The sequence below is a fragment of the Nerophis ophidion genome, linkage group LG10 (assembly GCF_033978795.1).
Source record: "Nerophis ophidion isolate RoL-2023_Sa linkage group LG10, RoL_Noph_v1.0, whole genome shotgun sequence".
In the NCBI taxonomy this organism is placed as follows: domain Eukaryota; kingdom Metazoa; phylum Chordata; class Actinopteri; order Syngnathiformes; family Syngnathidae; genus Nerophis; species Nerophis ophidion.
Window position 1 is genome coordinate 7120509 of NC_084620.1, and position 15114 is coordinate 7135622.

A 15114-nucleotide genomic window follows, 5' to 3' on the forward strand; every position below is an offset into this window, starting at 1 on the left:
GACACAAACACGACACAGAACAAACCAAAAGTAGTGAAACAAAAATGATTATCAACAACATTAGTTATAATTTCAGCATAGCATTGATTAAAAATCCCTCATCGACATTATCATTAGACATTTATAAAAATTAAAAAAAAGAACAATAGTGTCACAGTGGCTTACACTTGCATCGCATCTCATAAGCTTGAAAACACACTGTGTCCAATGTTTTCACAAAGATAAAATAAGTCATATTTTTGGTTCGTTTAATAGTTAAAACAAATTTACATTATTGCAATCAGTTGATAAAACATTGTCCTTTACAATTATAAAAGCTTTTTACAAAAATCTACTACTCTGCTAGCATGTCTGCAGACGGTGGTAGATCCTGCTGAAATCCTATGTATTGAATGAATACAGAATCCCTTTGAATCGGGGGAAAAATTGTTTTTGAATCAAGAATCGTGTTGAATGGAAAAAAAATTAGATTTTGAATCGAATCGTGACCCCAAGAATCGATATGGAATCGAATCGTGGGACACCCAAAGATTCAAAGCCCTGATTATAGTTATCACTGAACATATCCAAGCTTAGACTAAGACCCTGATATAGTATAGGTTTGCGTGTCTTACAACATGTGTACACTTGATAGCAAGCAAAACGGATCCACTGAGCTTGTGCGTGTCTTAAGTTAAATCCATTTAGAGTGTTTGTCTTTGTGAATATGCAGAATATTTGCTTATGGTAAATGGTAAATGGGTTGTACTTTTATAGCGCTTTTCTACCCCTTTTTAAGGAGCCCAAAGCGCTTTGACAGTATTTCCACATTCGCCCATTCACACACACATTCACACACTGATGGCGGGAGCTGCCATGCAAGGCGCTCACCAGGACCCATCAGGAGCAAGGGTGAAGTGTCTTGCCTAAGGACACAACGGACGTGACTAGGATGGTAGAAGGTGGGGATTGAGCCAGTAACCCTCAGATTGCTGGCACGGCCACTCTACCAAGTTCGCCACGCCGTCCCACAATACTGGGAAGAGGAGATGCAAATATAATCATTCAGCGCTCGCGTGGCGAAGTTAGTAGAGTGGCTGTGCCAGTAATCTGAGGGTTACTGGTTCAATCCCCACCTTCAACCATCCTAGTCACGTCCTTTGTGTCTTTGAGCAAGACACTTCACCCTTGCTCCTGATGGGTCCTGGTGAGCGCCTTGCATGGCAGCTCCCACCGTCAGTGTGTGAATGGGCGAATGTGGAAATAATGTCAAAGCGCTTTGGGCTCCTTAAAAAGGGGTAGAAAAGCATTAAAGAAGTACAACCCATTTACCATTTGTCGATACTGGAACCGGATTATAAACAACTCAAATGTACTTCTAATGTATATACTTGTTCTTATGCTATGTGAACTCACTATGTTCTCTGCTGGCTGTACATATCCTACTAAATAAGACCTACACTGTTTCAATGTCCACATTTCTCTGTTGATGCAATTGTTGATGACCGAAGTTCTGATATCAACCAAAGCTCCTCATCCCACCCCCCGGATTGTAAATAATGTAAATAATTCAATGTACATACTATGATGATTAACTTGTGTGATGACTGTATTATGTTGATAGTATATATTTGTACCATGAATTGATTAACGTGGACCCCGACTTAAACAAGCTGAAAAACTTATTCGGGTGTTACCATTTAGTGGTCAATTGTACGGAATATGTACTGTACTGTGCAATCTACTAATAAAAGTATCAATCAATCAATCAATCAGTTCTGCGGCTGCAGTTTTATATCTACAGTACAGGCCGAATGTGTGGCCACACCTTCTCATTCAATGAGTTTTATTTATTTTAATGACTGTGTATTTGTAGATTGTCACTGAATGCATCAAAACTATGAAGGAATACATGTGGAGTTACATACTTTAAAAAAAAGTAAAATAACTGAAAACATGTTTTATATTTGAGTTTCTTCAAAATACCCACCCTTTTTTGCTCTGATTACTACTTTGGATGTGAAAAAGGAGGCGATCGCACTGTAAAAACGTGTCAGCATGTCAACATATTTATTGGGAGTGTCAGAAATAAAAATATGAGACATATTGACATTTTTTAATCTTGGATGACTTAAGGGGCTGATTAAAACCAATTCAATTGATTATTTTATGGGGATTTTTTCATGGTATTTGATTTTTCATACAAAATGTATATTATTATAACATGTCTCCTATATTTAGCATGTGATATTTGGATGTTAGTAGACCAGTATGTATTATTTCTGACAGAAATCTCCCGCGGTATAGCTCGGTTGGTAGAGTGGCCGTGCCAGCAACTTGAGGGTTGCAGGTTCAATTCCCGCTTCCGCCATCCTAGTCACTGCCGTTGTGTCCTTGGGCAAGACACTTTACCCACCTGCTCCCAGTGCCACCCACACTGGTTTAAATGTAACTTAGATATTGGGTTTCACTATGTAAAGCGCTTTGAGTCACTAGAGAAAAGCGCTATATAAATATAATTCAATTAAATTCAAAATCGATCTGAGCAGTAATCCGTCTTTTAATGTTTCCGCTGTGCAATTCTTCTCTTATTACAAAGATCTGGGAATCTGTGTTGACAGTTCACTTACATTTGAAACACACATTAACATTCTACTCTCTAAAGTAAAACCAGGATCGGCTGTCTTCACCGGAACAACTCTTCATGGACACATTCTGCTAAACTGCATCTGTTTGAAATAAATCTCCTTCCAATCATGGATTAGTAAAAAATCTTCAAAAACTCTTTTCCACAAGTTATACCCCGTATGTCACGCTGCCATTTGCTTTGTCACTGGACTTCCCTTTAACACCCATAAATGTAAACTCTACTCTCTGGTAAATTGGCCCTCTCTTTACTCACAGACGAATACATTGGTCCCGGTTTCTCTATAAAACACTCATTGGTAAGTCTCCATCTTATCTTCGCTCATTGGAATTTCCACACACACTCTCCAATTTAGCGGTTACATTATCCTTCACAATCCCAAACTCTGGACTACTTTTAGTCGATTTTCTTTTCAATTCTCTAGCCCCAAATGATTGGAACACATTGTAACAAACATTACAACTCACTTCTTTCACCTTCATTTAGTTAGACCCGCTCGACATCCATTGCTTTCGGTCCCCTAGAGGGGGGGGGGTTGCCCACATCTGAGGTCCTCTCCAAGGTTTCTCATAGTCAGCATTGTCACTGGCGTCCCACTGAATGTGAATTCTCCCTGCCCACTGGGTGTGAGTTTTCCTTGCCCTTTTGTGGGTTCTTCCGAGGATGTTGTAGTCGTAATGATTTGTGCAGTCCTTTGAGACATTTGTGATTTGGGGCTATATAAATAAACATTGATTGATTGATTGATTGATTTAAAAAGCTAGTGAGGTAAATCATGCTCCACTGATGCAGCAGTTTTTTAACCTGTTTTATGTCTTTAACAGACAACGTAATCACATCGCATAGTACGGCTTGCGTATTTTCTGCACATACAGTAGGAAGGGAGTTCATATGGCCCCATTCATCGTGGTTTACCTGACACAAAAACCGTGACGAATTGGGGTGTACACTATCCACTTTGGCTGCCAGTGTTGAATATCTTAAAAATGTGGCAATTTTGTAGCAATTCCAACTTTGACCACAGCGTCAATTGCTAAGGAGAGAGGCGCTTTCCATCATTTTCAGCAGACTGCATTGGACAATGATCAACCCAGGAATGCGGCCACATGAATTCCTTTCCTACAGTATATTTTAACCTTGTTGTCTGTCTGCTGCCTCTTGATAAAATGAGAATTTGTTCTCAGTTACCTCACCTAAAATAAATGTTTGCCTCACACACCCCCCAGAGGAGCCCGGACCACGATTTGAAAACTACTGCCGTAGCCAGATGTATCCCTTATACAAATTAGGTACTTCCAACACGTCGTAATTACTCAAATTAATTCATTAATTAAATCTAGTGGTGAGCAAAGTCTGGACCTCCCTCATTTACACAATCCCAATACTTATGTTCACTTATGCCAACGCTGGCTGCCTGGTGGGAAAAGAGCTGAATCAGCACCTTTCCAGCTAATTTTTCCCTGTCCTCGGCGTGGGACTGGCGGATACTGTTAGGTCACTCACACATGGGATTGTTAGGGGTCTTGGTGTCGATGTAATTGTTGAACTCCATGAGGAACTCCGTATTGCTTTTGTCCTTGTCGGGCAGCTTCAGGTCCTTGCAGTACACCCTGACAGAGAGAAAGAGGGTCGTTAACGGGAAAATAAATGTGGCGTCCATTAAAAGGAATGAAAGACGTTCAATCTTACCTCGGTGCTATGAGCGTGAAGCCGTATTCATCAAACTTGTCAGCCAGCAGACTCTCAGAAACTGGTGAAAGGTAGGGAACATTGTGAGGTTTCTCATCATTAGAGGGGGGCTTTCTGGGAGGTTTGACAGCGAGTGCACTTAGTTACTTATATTTGGTATTATTGTGTGGGGATACGAGGGAATAATTATAAAAGTACACTACAATCACTAACTGCACTGCAAAAGAATAATCAGTTGGGTACATTAATCATGCTACATATAGTAAATGATCCAAAAAGTGATCATTCACAGACTTGGTGCATTTTCAAACAGCTAAAATCAAGAACAGAACACAAGAAATAAAAAGCCCTTCAAAACATTTGTATGCTCGTCCCACAATACAACTCTTTGTGTCAATTTGTGGATTGCGAGGAGCTTATTTGAAGAAGTTCATACAAACAGCAAACAGAGTTTATCAAGGTTGTCCTCATCCAACTTCTTCCCTTCTGATATCGATATTGTAGCTTTGCGTATTGGCCGATCCGGATATCAGCAGGAATCATACATACAGTGGGGCAAAAAAGTATTTAGTCAGCCACCGATTGTGCAAGTTCTCCCACTTAAAATGATGACAGAGGTCTGTAATTTTCATCATAGGTACACTTCAACTGTGAGAGACAGAATGTGAAAAAAATCCAGGAATTCACATTGTAGGAATTTTAAATAAATAAATAAATGATAAATGAGTTGTACTTGTATAGCGCTTTTCTACCTTCAAGGTACTCAAAGCGCTTTGACACTACTTCCACATTTACCCATTCACACACACATTCACACACTGATGGAGGGAGCTGCCATGCAAGGCGCCAACCAGCACCCATCAGGAGCAAGGGTGAAGTGTCTTGCTCAGGACACAACGGACGTGACGAGGTTGGTTCCAGGTGGGATTTGAACCAGTGACCCTCGGGTTGCGCACGGCCACTCTCCCACTGCGCCACGCCGTCCCTTTTTTTTTTAAAAGAATTTATTTGTAAATTATGGTGGAAAATAAGTATTTGGTCAACCATTCAAAGATGTCACTGATGGAAGGAGGTTTTGGCTCAAAATCTCACGATACATGGCCCCATTCATTCTTTCCTTAACACGGATCAATCGTCCTGTCCCCTTAGCAGAAAAACAGCCCCAAAGCATGATGTTTCCACCCCCATGCTTCACAGTAGGTATGGTGTTCTTGGGATGCAACTCAGTACTCTTCTTCCTCCAAACACGACGAGTTGAGTTTATACCAAAATGGATACATGGATGATACAGCAGAGGATTGGGAGAATGTCATGTGGTCAGATGAAACCAAAATAGAACTTTTTGGTATAAACTCAACTCGTCATGTTTGGAGGAAGAAGAATACTGAGTTTCATCCCAAGAACACCTCACCTACTGTGAAGCATGGGGGTGGAAACATCATGCTTTGGGGCTGTTTTTCTGCTGAGGGGACAGGACGATTGATCCGTGTTAATGAAAGAATGAATGGGGCCATGTATCGTGAGATTTTGAGCCAAAACCTCCTTCCATCAGTGAGAGCTTTGAGTGGTTGACCAAATACTTATTTTCCACCATAATTCAAAAATAAATTATTTAAAATTCCTACAATGTGAATTCCTGGATTTTTTTTCCCACATTCTGTCTCTCACAGTTGAAGTGTACCTATGATGAAAATTACAGATCTCTGTCATCATTTTAAGTGGGAGAACTTGCACAATCGGTGGCTGACTGAATACTTATTTGCCCCACTGTATATTATTTCTCCAGCAATGGTCATGTGGTGACATAAATTATGTTTTTTTTTGAGAGGTAATCATTGAAGTCGGACATCACTGAAGGCCTTACTGGGAAACGCACAGTCCGCCACTGCTATAATGTATGTTTCGTTTGCGCGCTACTGTGTGCTTAGCTGTTGTGTAGCTGCCAGCACATAGTAGCCGATAGCCTACCATGTTTATCTTTTTTAAATGACCTGACTAGAATAGATGAAAAGACCAACCTTGTGTACTTATTGGAGGACATTTAGATGCTTATATCAAAAAGATATCCGCTACCACAATCAGATTGGGACAACCCTTGTGTTTACAAGCAAGCCATATGGAAGCAGAATGCATCGCAGTGTCCGATAAAATTCATACTGAATTCATTCCTCATGGTCATTATTTATTCATTATTAACTATGAAATTATTGTCAGTTGTTATTATTCATCATCAACAAAAAAGATTACAGTTGGTACAAAATGCGGCTGCTAGACTTTTGACAAGAACAAGAAAGTTTGATCACATTACGCCTGTACTGGCTCACCTGCACTGGCTTCCTGTGCACTTAAGATGTGACTTTAAGGTTTTACTACTTACGTATAAAATACTACACGGTCTAGCTCCATCCTATCTTGCCGATTGTATTGTACCATATGTCCCGGCAAGAAATCTGCATTCAAAGGACTCCGGCTTATTAGTGATCCCCAAAGCCCAAAAAAAGTCTGCGGGCTGTAGAGCTTTTTCATTTCGGGCTCCAGTACTCTGGAATGCCCTCCCGGTAACAGTTCGAGATGCTACCTCAGTAGAAGCATTTAAGTCTCACCTTAAAACTCATTTGTATACTCTAGCCTTTAAATAGACTCCCTTTTTAGACCAGTTGATCTGCCGTTTCTTTTCTTTTTCTTCTATGTCCCACTCTCCTTTGTGGAGGGAGTCCGGTCCGATCCGGTGGCCATGTACTGCTCGCCTGTGTATCGGCTGGGGACATCTCTGCGCTGCTGATCAGCCTCCGCTTGGGATGGTTTCCTGCTGGCTCCGCTGTGAACGGGACTCTCGCTGCTGTGTTGGATCCGCTTTGGACTGGACTCTCGCGACTGTGTTGGATCCATTATGGATTGATCTTTCACAGTATCATGTTCTCATATGTTCTCATAGTCATCAGTATCATCAGTATCACGTTCTCATAGTCATTATTGTCACCGATGTCCCACTGGGTGTGAGTTTTCCTTGCCCGAGGATGTCGTAGTGGTTTGTGCAGCCCTTTGAGACACTAGTGATTTAGGGCTATATAAGTAAACATTGATTGATTGATTGATTGAACTTAGTGTTACAGTATTTCTGCATTTCTTCCCTCATTATACAATAAGTATGTGCACCATATTCTTGTATTTACGGTATGTATCCATTAATATTTATCACAGCTGTTTATTACAATTATTGACAACTTTGACTGATTTGTATTTTATCTTCCTTGTTTGGGTTCTTTCTTCGTGAACCAGGCTCTGCTTCTTCCTACTCCTTTTCAAGGTTAGTCGCAAACTGTGTTAGGTGCTTTCAATATAAACTGCGACTATGTGAAGATACTTGATATCATTTTAGGTTGCGTTGGTTAAAGAAACAAAATGCTCAAAAAATGTGAACAGAAATAATACAAAATCCAAAGAAAAAAATACTTGCCATCTTTCCCTGGAGTGGAAATAAATCCCAGCAGAGAGAGAGGGAATGAGGAGGATCATCCAGGGAGGAGAAGAAGAGAAGGTAAACGGGTGAAACCACAAGGGGGAGGGTTCAAAGGTCACACAATATTTTATTCACAGAGCAAGTCCTGAATAGAAATATTGCAGGAATTCTTAACGCACCGCACATTTTGATTATAGTGTACAGTGAGGGCTCTCATGGCGACAGCGGCATTTTGTCAATCGGGGGGTTGGTGGGGGGAAATAATTGCAGCCATGTGCTTTTCCTTTCATATTTAGCCACAAGAGTAATGACGGAGTGACGTCTGAATACATTTGTCTGAGGGTTTAAGTTTAAATATGATATAGTACTGAAGTAACTCGGATAGAGACAACATTACATGGTCACTTCTCACCTAGATTCCATTTATAAAGCACCAGATTTCAACAAAAATGTCTTTATAAAAGATATACCCCAGAGCACCAAACATGCCTGCATCCTTACAAACCCTCCTTCGTCAGGCTTTGCTACACATCTTAAAGGCCTACTGAAACCCACTACTACCGACCACGCAGTCTGATAGTTTATATATCCATGATGAAATATTAACATTGCAACACATGCCGATACGGCCGGTTTAGTTTACTAAATTGCAATTTTAAATTTCCCGCGGAGTTTCTTGTTGAAAACGTCGCGGAATGATGACGCGTGCGCGTGATGTCTCGGGTTGGAGGGGACATATTAGCCCAGCACCACACACGGCTAAAAGTCGTCTCTTTTCATCGCATAATTACGCAGTATTCTGGACATCTGTGTTGCTGAATCTTTTGCAATTTGTTCAATTAATAATGGAGACTATAAAGAATAATGCTGTTGCTGGAAAGCGGGGGATTGCAGCTGCCTTTAGCACCAAAACATAGCAGGTGTTTCTTTGTTGTGAAGCTTTAACACAGAGCGGTCAAGCGAACATGTTTCTCTACGTCAACCAGCAAGTTTTTGGATGGGAAAATTGTGATATTAAGTCGGCTCTTACCGGAGACTTCAGCGGATTATACGACCTCCTCCTGCAGCTCAAAAAGGCATCTGTGATCTTTAAACACATACTTGTATAGCGCTTTTCTACCTTCAAGGTACTCAAAGCGCTTTGACACTACTTCCACATTTACCCATTCACACACACATTCACACACTGATGGAGGGAGCTGCCATGCAAGGCGCTAACCAGCACCCATCAGGAGCAAGGGTGAAGTGTCTTGCTCAGGACACAACTGACGTGACCAGGTTGGTACTAGGTGGGGATTGAACCAGGGACCCTCGGGTTGGGCGCAGCCACTCTCCCACTGCGCCACGCCGTCCCTGGCTCCTTGGCTTCTCTCAGAGACACTGGCGTTCACCGCAGCCATCCGACTTTCAGGTATAACTTTACAATCTCACTAACACACTATAAAACAATAAGCAGATAAGGGATCATCCAGAGTTATCCTAGTAAATGTGTCTAATTACATCTGAAACGCGGCCTGCAGCCGCCTGGAGCCGTCGCTCTTTCTTTTTTTTTTTTCTAGTACTTCACTCTTAACGTCCTCATTCACGAATCTTTCATCCTCACTCAAATTAATGGGGAAATTGACGCTTTCTCTGTCCGAATAGCTCTTGCTGCTGGAAGCTGATTGTAAACAATGTGAGGAGCCCTACAACCAGCGACGTCACGCGCACATCGTCTGCTACTTCCGGTAAAGGCAGGGCTTTTTTATTGGTGATCAAAAGTTGCAAACTTTATCGTCGATGTTCTCTACTAAATCCTTTCAGCAAAAATATGGCAATACCGCGAAATGATCAAGTATGACACCTAGAATGGACCTGCTATCCCTGTTTAAATAAGAAAATCTTATTTCAGTAGGCCTTTAAAATGCAGGCTGGAGCTCTGCCAAATGTCAGCCACAGACACGAAAGCTTAAATGAATAATTTAGGTTTTTTTTCAGCAATGTGACTGTAATATTAGCTCACGTAGCTATGCTAGGGTTGCTAATGTTCCTATCATTCCGCCCAACTCCTGAAAATCCCCTTTTAAACTGTCGGAATTACAGCATCAAGGTAGTATTTGTGTACAGAACTTATTCATTAGGGCCAAAAGTGAGGAAAATCTATCATCCTTACACATATTTATTTAGGCTTCGCCGCACATTGTAAAATGCAGCCTGTGTCTCTGCTAACCTCCTGTCAGTCAGCTACAGTGAGGAGCTTTAAGTTTTAAAATAGTTTTTCTTCAGTGAATATGCTAACCTGGCATGACGTTGCTTGTAAAATGTAATTGTAATGTTAGCACCTTAGCGCCCATAGCAGATGTTGCTAAAGGTTGCACCCCTTAATGTTATGCTGTAGTATATTTACATTGATCAGGTGCGGTGAATATGTAAAAAGTCACAAAGTGCACAATGTGATTTCATAGAGAGAATGCTCATTAGTGTTAAATCGATAAACCGAGGGGCGCCCAAACTTTTTTGCCTGTAAGAGCCAAATTGAAAATGTGCCAATGTTCAGTTAGAAAATCAATTTTAAAAAATCCAGTCAACAGAATCTCACTGTAAAATTTTGTGTTTTTAATCAAAATTACTGTAAATTAAAGAAAAAACATGCCACTGTTTTACGTAAACATGTCTTGTGTTTAAGCTGCCAGTTTTTTTTACTACCAAATCTATTGCCATTATTTTTACAGTGCATTACTATCCATTTGAAAAATAGTACCACTGTTACTACAAGAAATGTTTTGGCGAATGAGCTGTCAGTTTTTCACAGAAAAATCTACGGTATTTCTTCTTTTTACAGTGCATTACTGGAAATCCAAAAACAGTACCACTGTTATTTTTAGAACAATTCTAGCGATTCAGCGTCTACTTTTTTTTTAACTGTAAAAGCCACATTCCAGTGCACTACTGGAAATGGAAAATTGGTACCACTGACGTTTTTACAGTAAATTTCTGGTGGCTGAACTGCCAGGTTTATACAGTAAAATCTACTGACTTTTTTTTTTTCACAGTGTAGCCTTGTGGGCATGCGATCAATGATCGTACAGCTTGAAAGAAGTCAGTATAAATATGTATTCAATTAGGTAGCCTTATTTTCTGTCCCTCAAACCGGCCTCTGAGCACCCCTGCTATAGATAATGAACTAATTAATGGGAATGTGCTGAAAATGTTAATTTTTCCTGAGGGATTATAAAAGTATTTCTGATTTAATAGCATATTTATAGTGGGGTTATTTTTCTGAGAACTGTTGAAAATTGTGGGGCAATACTATAATTATACTACTACTAAAATATAACAATGGGAACCAATGGAATAGAAAAAAACACCCAACAATATTTGTCCCTTAAGGCAGGCTTCACTACACATTTTAAAAGTCCTGATCCTTTCCGACTAACCATCAGTCAGCTGCAGGCGTAGGAGCTGTCAAGTTTAACCTTTTGTTTTTTATTCAGCTAAGCGAGCATGAGGTTGCCATTAAAATATGAGAGTAATGTTAGCACCTTAGTGCACGTTGCTAAACTAGTGCCGTTTGTGTCCTTACGACAAAGAGATTACTAAATAAAGTCACAGCGTTTCCTTTCCTTTTCTAATTCATGGCTTCACCTTTAAGTAATGCAAACATGCGGTTTTGCTGCTGCGGTGCCAAAACCACATCTGAGGGGGTTTGGAACAGGTGGGGTGTGTGTGTGTGTGTGTGTGTGTGTGGTAGGGTCTAAACACGCACACAGCCGCTACGTGTGGGCACTGAACGCTTGCGAAGAAAAGCAGACGCCGGCTTGCTGGCGTTGTCATTATTAATCACGAGTAGTCGTTAAATGTACCAAAATGTCAGGAGTTGACAAAGACATGAAGAGAATACTTGCCAAAAAACGCTGCAGACATTCCAACACGGCAGGAGTCAGGAGATGAGAAGAAGGTCAGGGGGAGTGGGAAGGCAACAACAGGGTTACACAATATTTTATTCAAAGTGAATAAGAATATTGGAGAACAGTGAGAAGTAGGTAAACACTAGCTGTAGGAATGACGGGCATGGGACTAATAACACGCGTGAATCATCCATTCAATTAACCACAGTCGTCAACAATAACTGTGGGGGTCTATAATTATGTAACCTCCTGATGCAGTTGTTATTAATGACGCAAGTTCAATCTTGTGGGCGTAACCAACAAACAAACAAAAACACTTGGTTAAAAATATATGTATATATTTAAGGGCTGTCAAAATTAATGAGTTAACACATGGATAAATCACAACAAATATTGCATTAATCATGAACACACTGAGATTAATCATGCATTTTATTTTGACCTTACAAACTCTTTTACCTTCACCACTGTAGACTCAGTGATCAGATCGACGCTTAAGTCAGTACAAAAATGAGAAATGAAAATTCGACTAGTATGCTCGCTGGCACATTTCACTCCAAAATACAGCCTGAAAGAACTTTAAATAAAATTGTTACCAATTTTCCATCCATCCATCCATCATCTTCCGCTTATCCGAGGTCGGGTCGCGGGGGCAACAGCCTAAGCAGGGAAACCCAGACTTCCCTCTCCCCAGCCACTTCGTCTAGCTCTTCCCGGGGGATCCCGAGGCGTTCCCAGGCCAGCCGGGAGACATAGTCTTCCCAACGTGTCCTGGGTCTTCCCCGTGGCCTCCTACCGGTTGGACGTGCCCTAAACACCTCCCTAGGGAGGCGTTCGGGTGGCATCCTGACCAGATGCCCGAACCACCTCATCTGGCTCCTCTCGATGTGAAGGAGCAGCGGCTTTACTTTGAGTTCCTCCCGGATGGCAGAGCTTCTCACCCTATCTCTAAGGGAGAGCCCCGCCACCCGGCGGAGGAAACTCATTTCGGCCGCTTGTACCCGTGATCTTATCCTTTCGGTCATGACCCAAAGCTCATGACCATAGGTGAGGATGGGAACGTAGATCGACCGGTAAATTGAGAGCTTTGCCTTCCGGCTCAGCTCCTTCTTCACCACAACGGACCGGTACAACGTCCGCATTACTGAAGACGCCGCACCGATCCGCCTGTCGATCTTACGATCCACTCTTCCCTCACTCGTGAACAAGACTCCTAGGTACTTGAACTCCAATTACCAATTTTTGCGCAAATAAATGACATGCATGTAAAATGTTTAAAAATGTTGCTGGATGACATTCTGACAATAAAATTGCCTTTCTGTACAAATATTGGAGTCCTTTCCTTAAGCGCATTTTAATTATGCAAGCGAGTAATCACTTGTGCTTAATCATGATTAATCTGATTAAGAAAATTAAATGATAAATGGGTTGTACTTGTATAGCGCTTTTCTACCCTCAAGGTACTCAAAGCGCTTTGACACTACTTCCACATTTACCCATTCACACACACATTCACACACTGATGGAGGGAGCTGCCATGCAAGGCGCCAACCAGCACCCATCAGGAGCAAGGGTGAAGTGTCTTGCTCAGGACACAACGGACGTGACAAGGTTGGTACTAGGTGGGATTTGAACCAGGGTCCCTCGGGTTGCGCACGGCCACTCTCCCACTGCGCCACGCCGCTCCATAAATTAACCATAAAGACAGCCGTAAGATTTTTTATTTTTTTAACTACCGGGACTACCGTATTTTTCGGACTATAAGTCGCAAGTCGCAGTTTTTTTCATAGTTTGGACGGGGCTGCGGCTTATACTCAGGAGCGACTTATGTGTGAAATTATTAACACATTACTGTAAAATATCAAATAATATTATTTAGCTCATTCAAGTAAGACACTAGACGTATAAGATTTCATCGGATTTAACGATTAGGAGTGACACATTTTTTTGCATGTTCTATATGTTATAGTTATTTGAATGATTCTTACCATAATATGTTACGTTAACATACCAGGTTATTTATGCCTCATATAACATACACTTATTCAGCCTGTTGTTCACTATTCCTTATTCATTTTAAATTGCCTTTCAAATGTCTATTCTTGGTGTTGGGTTTTATCAAATAAATTTCCCCCAAAAATGCAACTTGTACTCCAGTGCGACCTATATATGTTTTTTTCCCTTCTTTATTATGCAATTTTGGCAGGTGCGACTTATACTCCGAAAAATACGGTACTTTTTTGTTTGCAATTCTTTTTTTAGTTGCATAAAAAGACACATTTCTCTCTGGCCAGTTGACTTTGGCTGGATCGTGACAGAAAGATCTGAGGTTCCACAAGAAGAAAAAAAAAAAAGTACGAGGTGCAACAATTAGTTCTTCTGTTTTGCTTAGTAGACACAGTAAGTAGATAAGGATGACTCTAAGCACACCCACTAAATCTTTCCACTCCATGCACACATCGACACCCCCTGGCATTAAATTGTCAAAGACGCCACGCCACACACAGCGAGTTTGTCTGCAGCCACAAACACACCACAACTTAATAGTGCGAGCCAAAGAGAGGCGACGTGTGTGCAAGTGATGGATAGCGACCATAAGCTGATACCCCGCCCTTACATGGCGATGCAATAGCATCACACACACGCTCATTTTTTCCATGGCTAACAATTGTCGTGCATAAATTACAGGCCAAAGAGTGTGGAAAAAGCGATGAATGGAAGAAGACTTACATTTGGCTTGGGTGATGGTGTCGCCAATGGTGGCTCGGATGTAATGTGAGCTGTAGTCAGGCAGCACCAGCGCCAGACTGAGCAGACACACACAAACACAAAAATCTCATATGAAAAATGCAGAATTTTGTTTTTATCTGAGTGCAAGTTCCGGTCAGGCAAATACAAGAAATAATTCTTGAATTGATTAGATGATATTTGAATAGATAGTACTTTATTGATTCCTTCAGGAGAGTTCCCTCAGGAAAATACAATTCCAGCAGAAGTGTACAGAATTAAGATCGAATTTAAAAAGTAAAAAGTAAATAACGGGGGTATAAATGGAAACAAAACAGAAAAATATTACAATAGGAAAAAAAATAAAAAGCAAAAATGAGAATAAAAATATAACAGTAAAATAATAATACAATAGAAACTAGGCAGTAGTGACCATGTTACGAAAAAGTATTGCACTCTTATTGTTTTGCATCCCCTCTCATCCTATTACCCCCTTAGGGTAGATTTGTGCTCAGTTAAACATTTTTAAACATATTTTTGAGACATTTTGCTCAATTTCCCAGTTAAACAGGGTATCTGCAGGTTTCAGCAAGTCAAATTTAAGACTTTTTAAGACATTTTTAATGCCACCTTGAATTAAATTTAAGACCGAAAAATAATAATAAAACATTTATAAATATAAGCGATGGTTGTATCTGTACTACAACCTCAATGACAATCAGTCA

General features: G+C 40.8%; 1 protein-coding gene across 4 annotated transcripts in view; it reads right to left on the bottom strand.

Moving 5' to 3' along the window:
• cacna2d1a (calcium channel, voltage-dependent, alpha 2/delta subunit 1a) overlaps window positions 1-15114 on the bottom strand; it is a 217053-nt gene that overhangs the window by 85017 nt on the left and 116922 nt on the right. For all 4 annotated transcript variants that reach the window (XM_061912205.1, XM_061912203.1, XM_061912201.1 and 1 more), the window contains exons 22-24: window positions 14393-14469; window positions 4316-4376; window positions 4130-4236 (exon numbers count right to left, since the gene is read on the bottom strand). In XM_061912205.1, the coding sequence (XP_061768189.1) occupies window positions 4130-4236; window positions 4316-4376; window positions 14393-14469 (245 nt within the window). The remainder of the gene's footprint in view (window positions 1-4129; window positions 4237-4315; window positions 4377-14392; window positions 14470-15114) is intronic.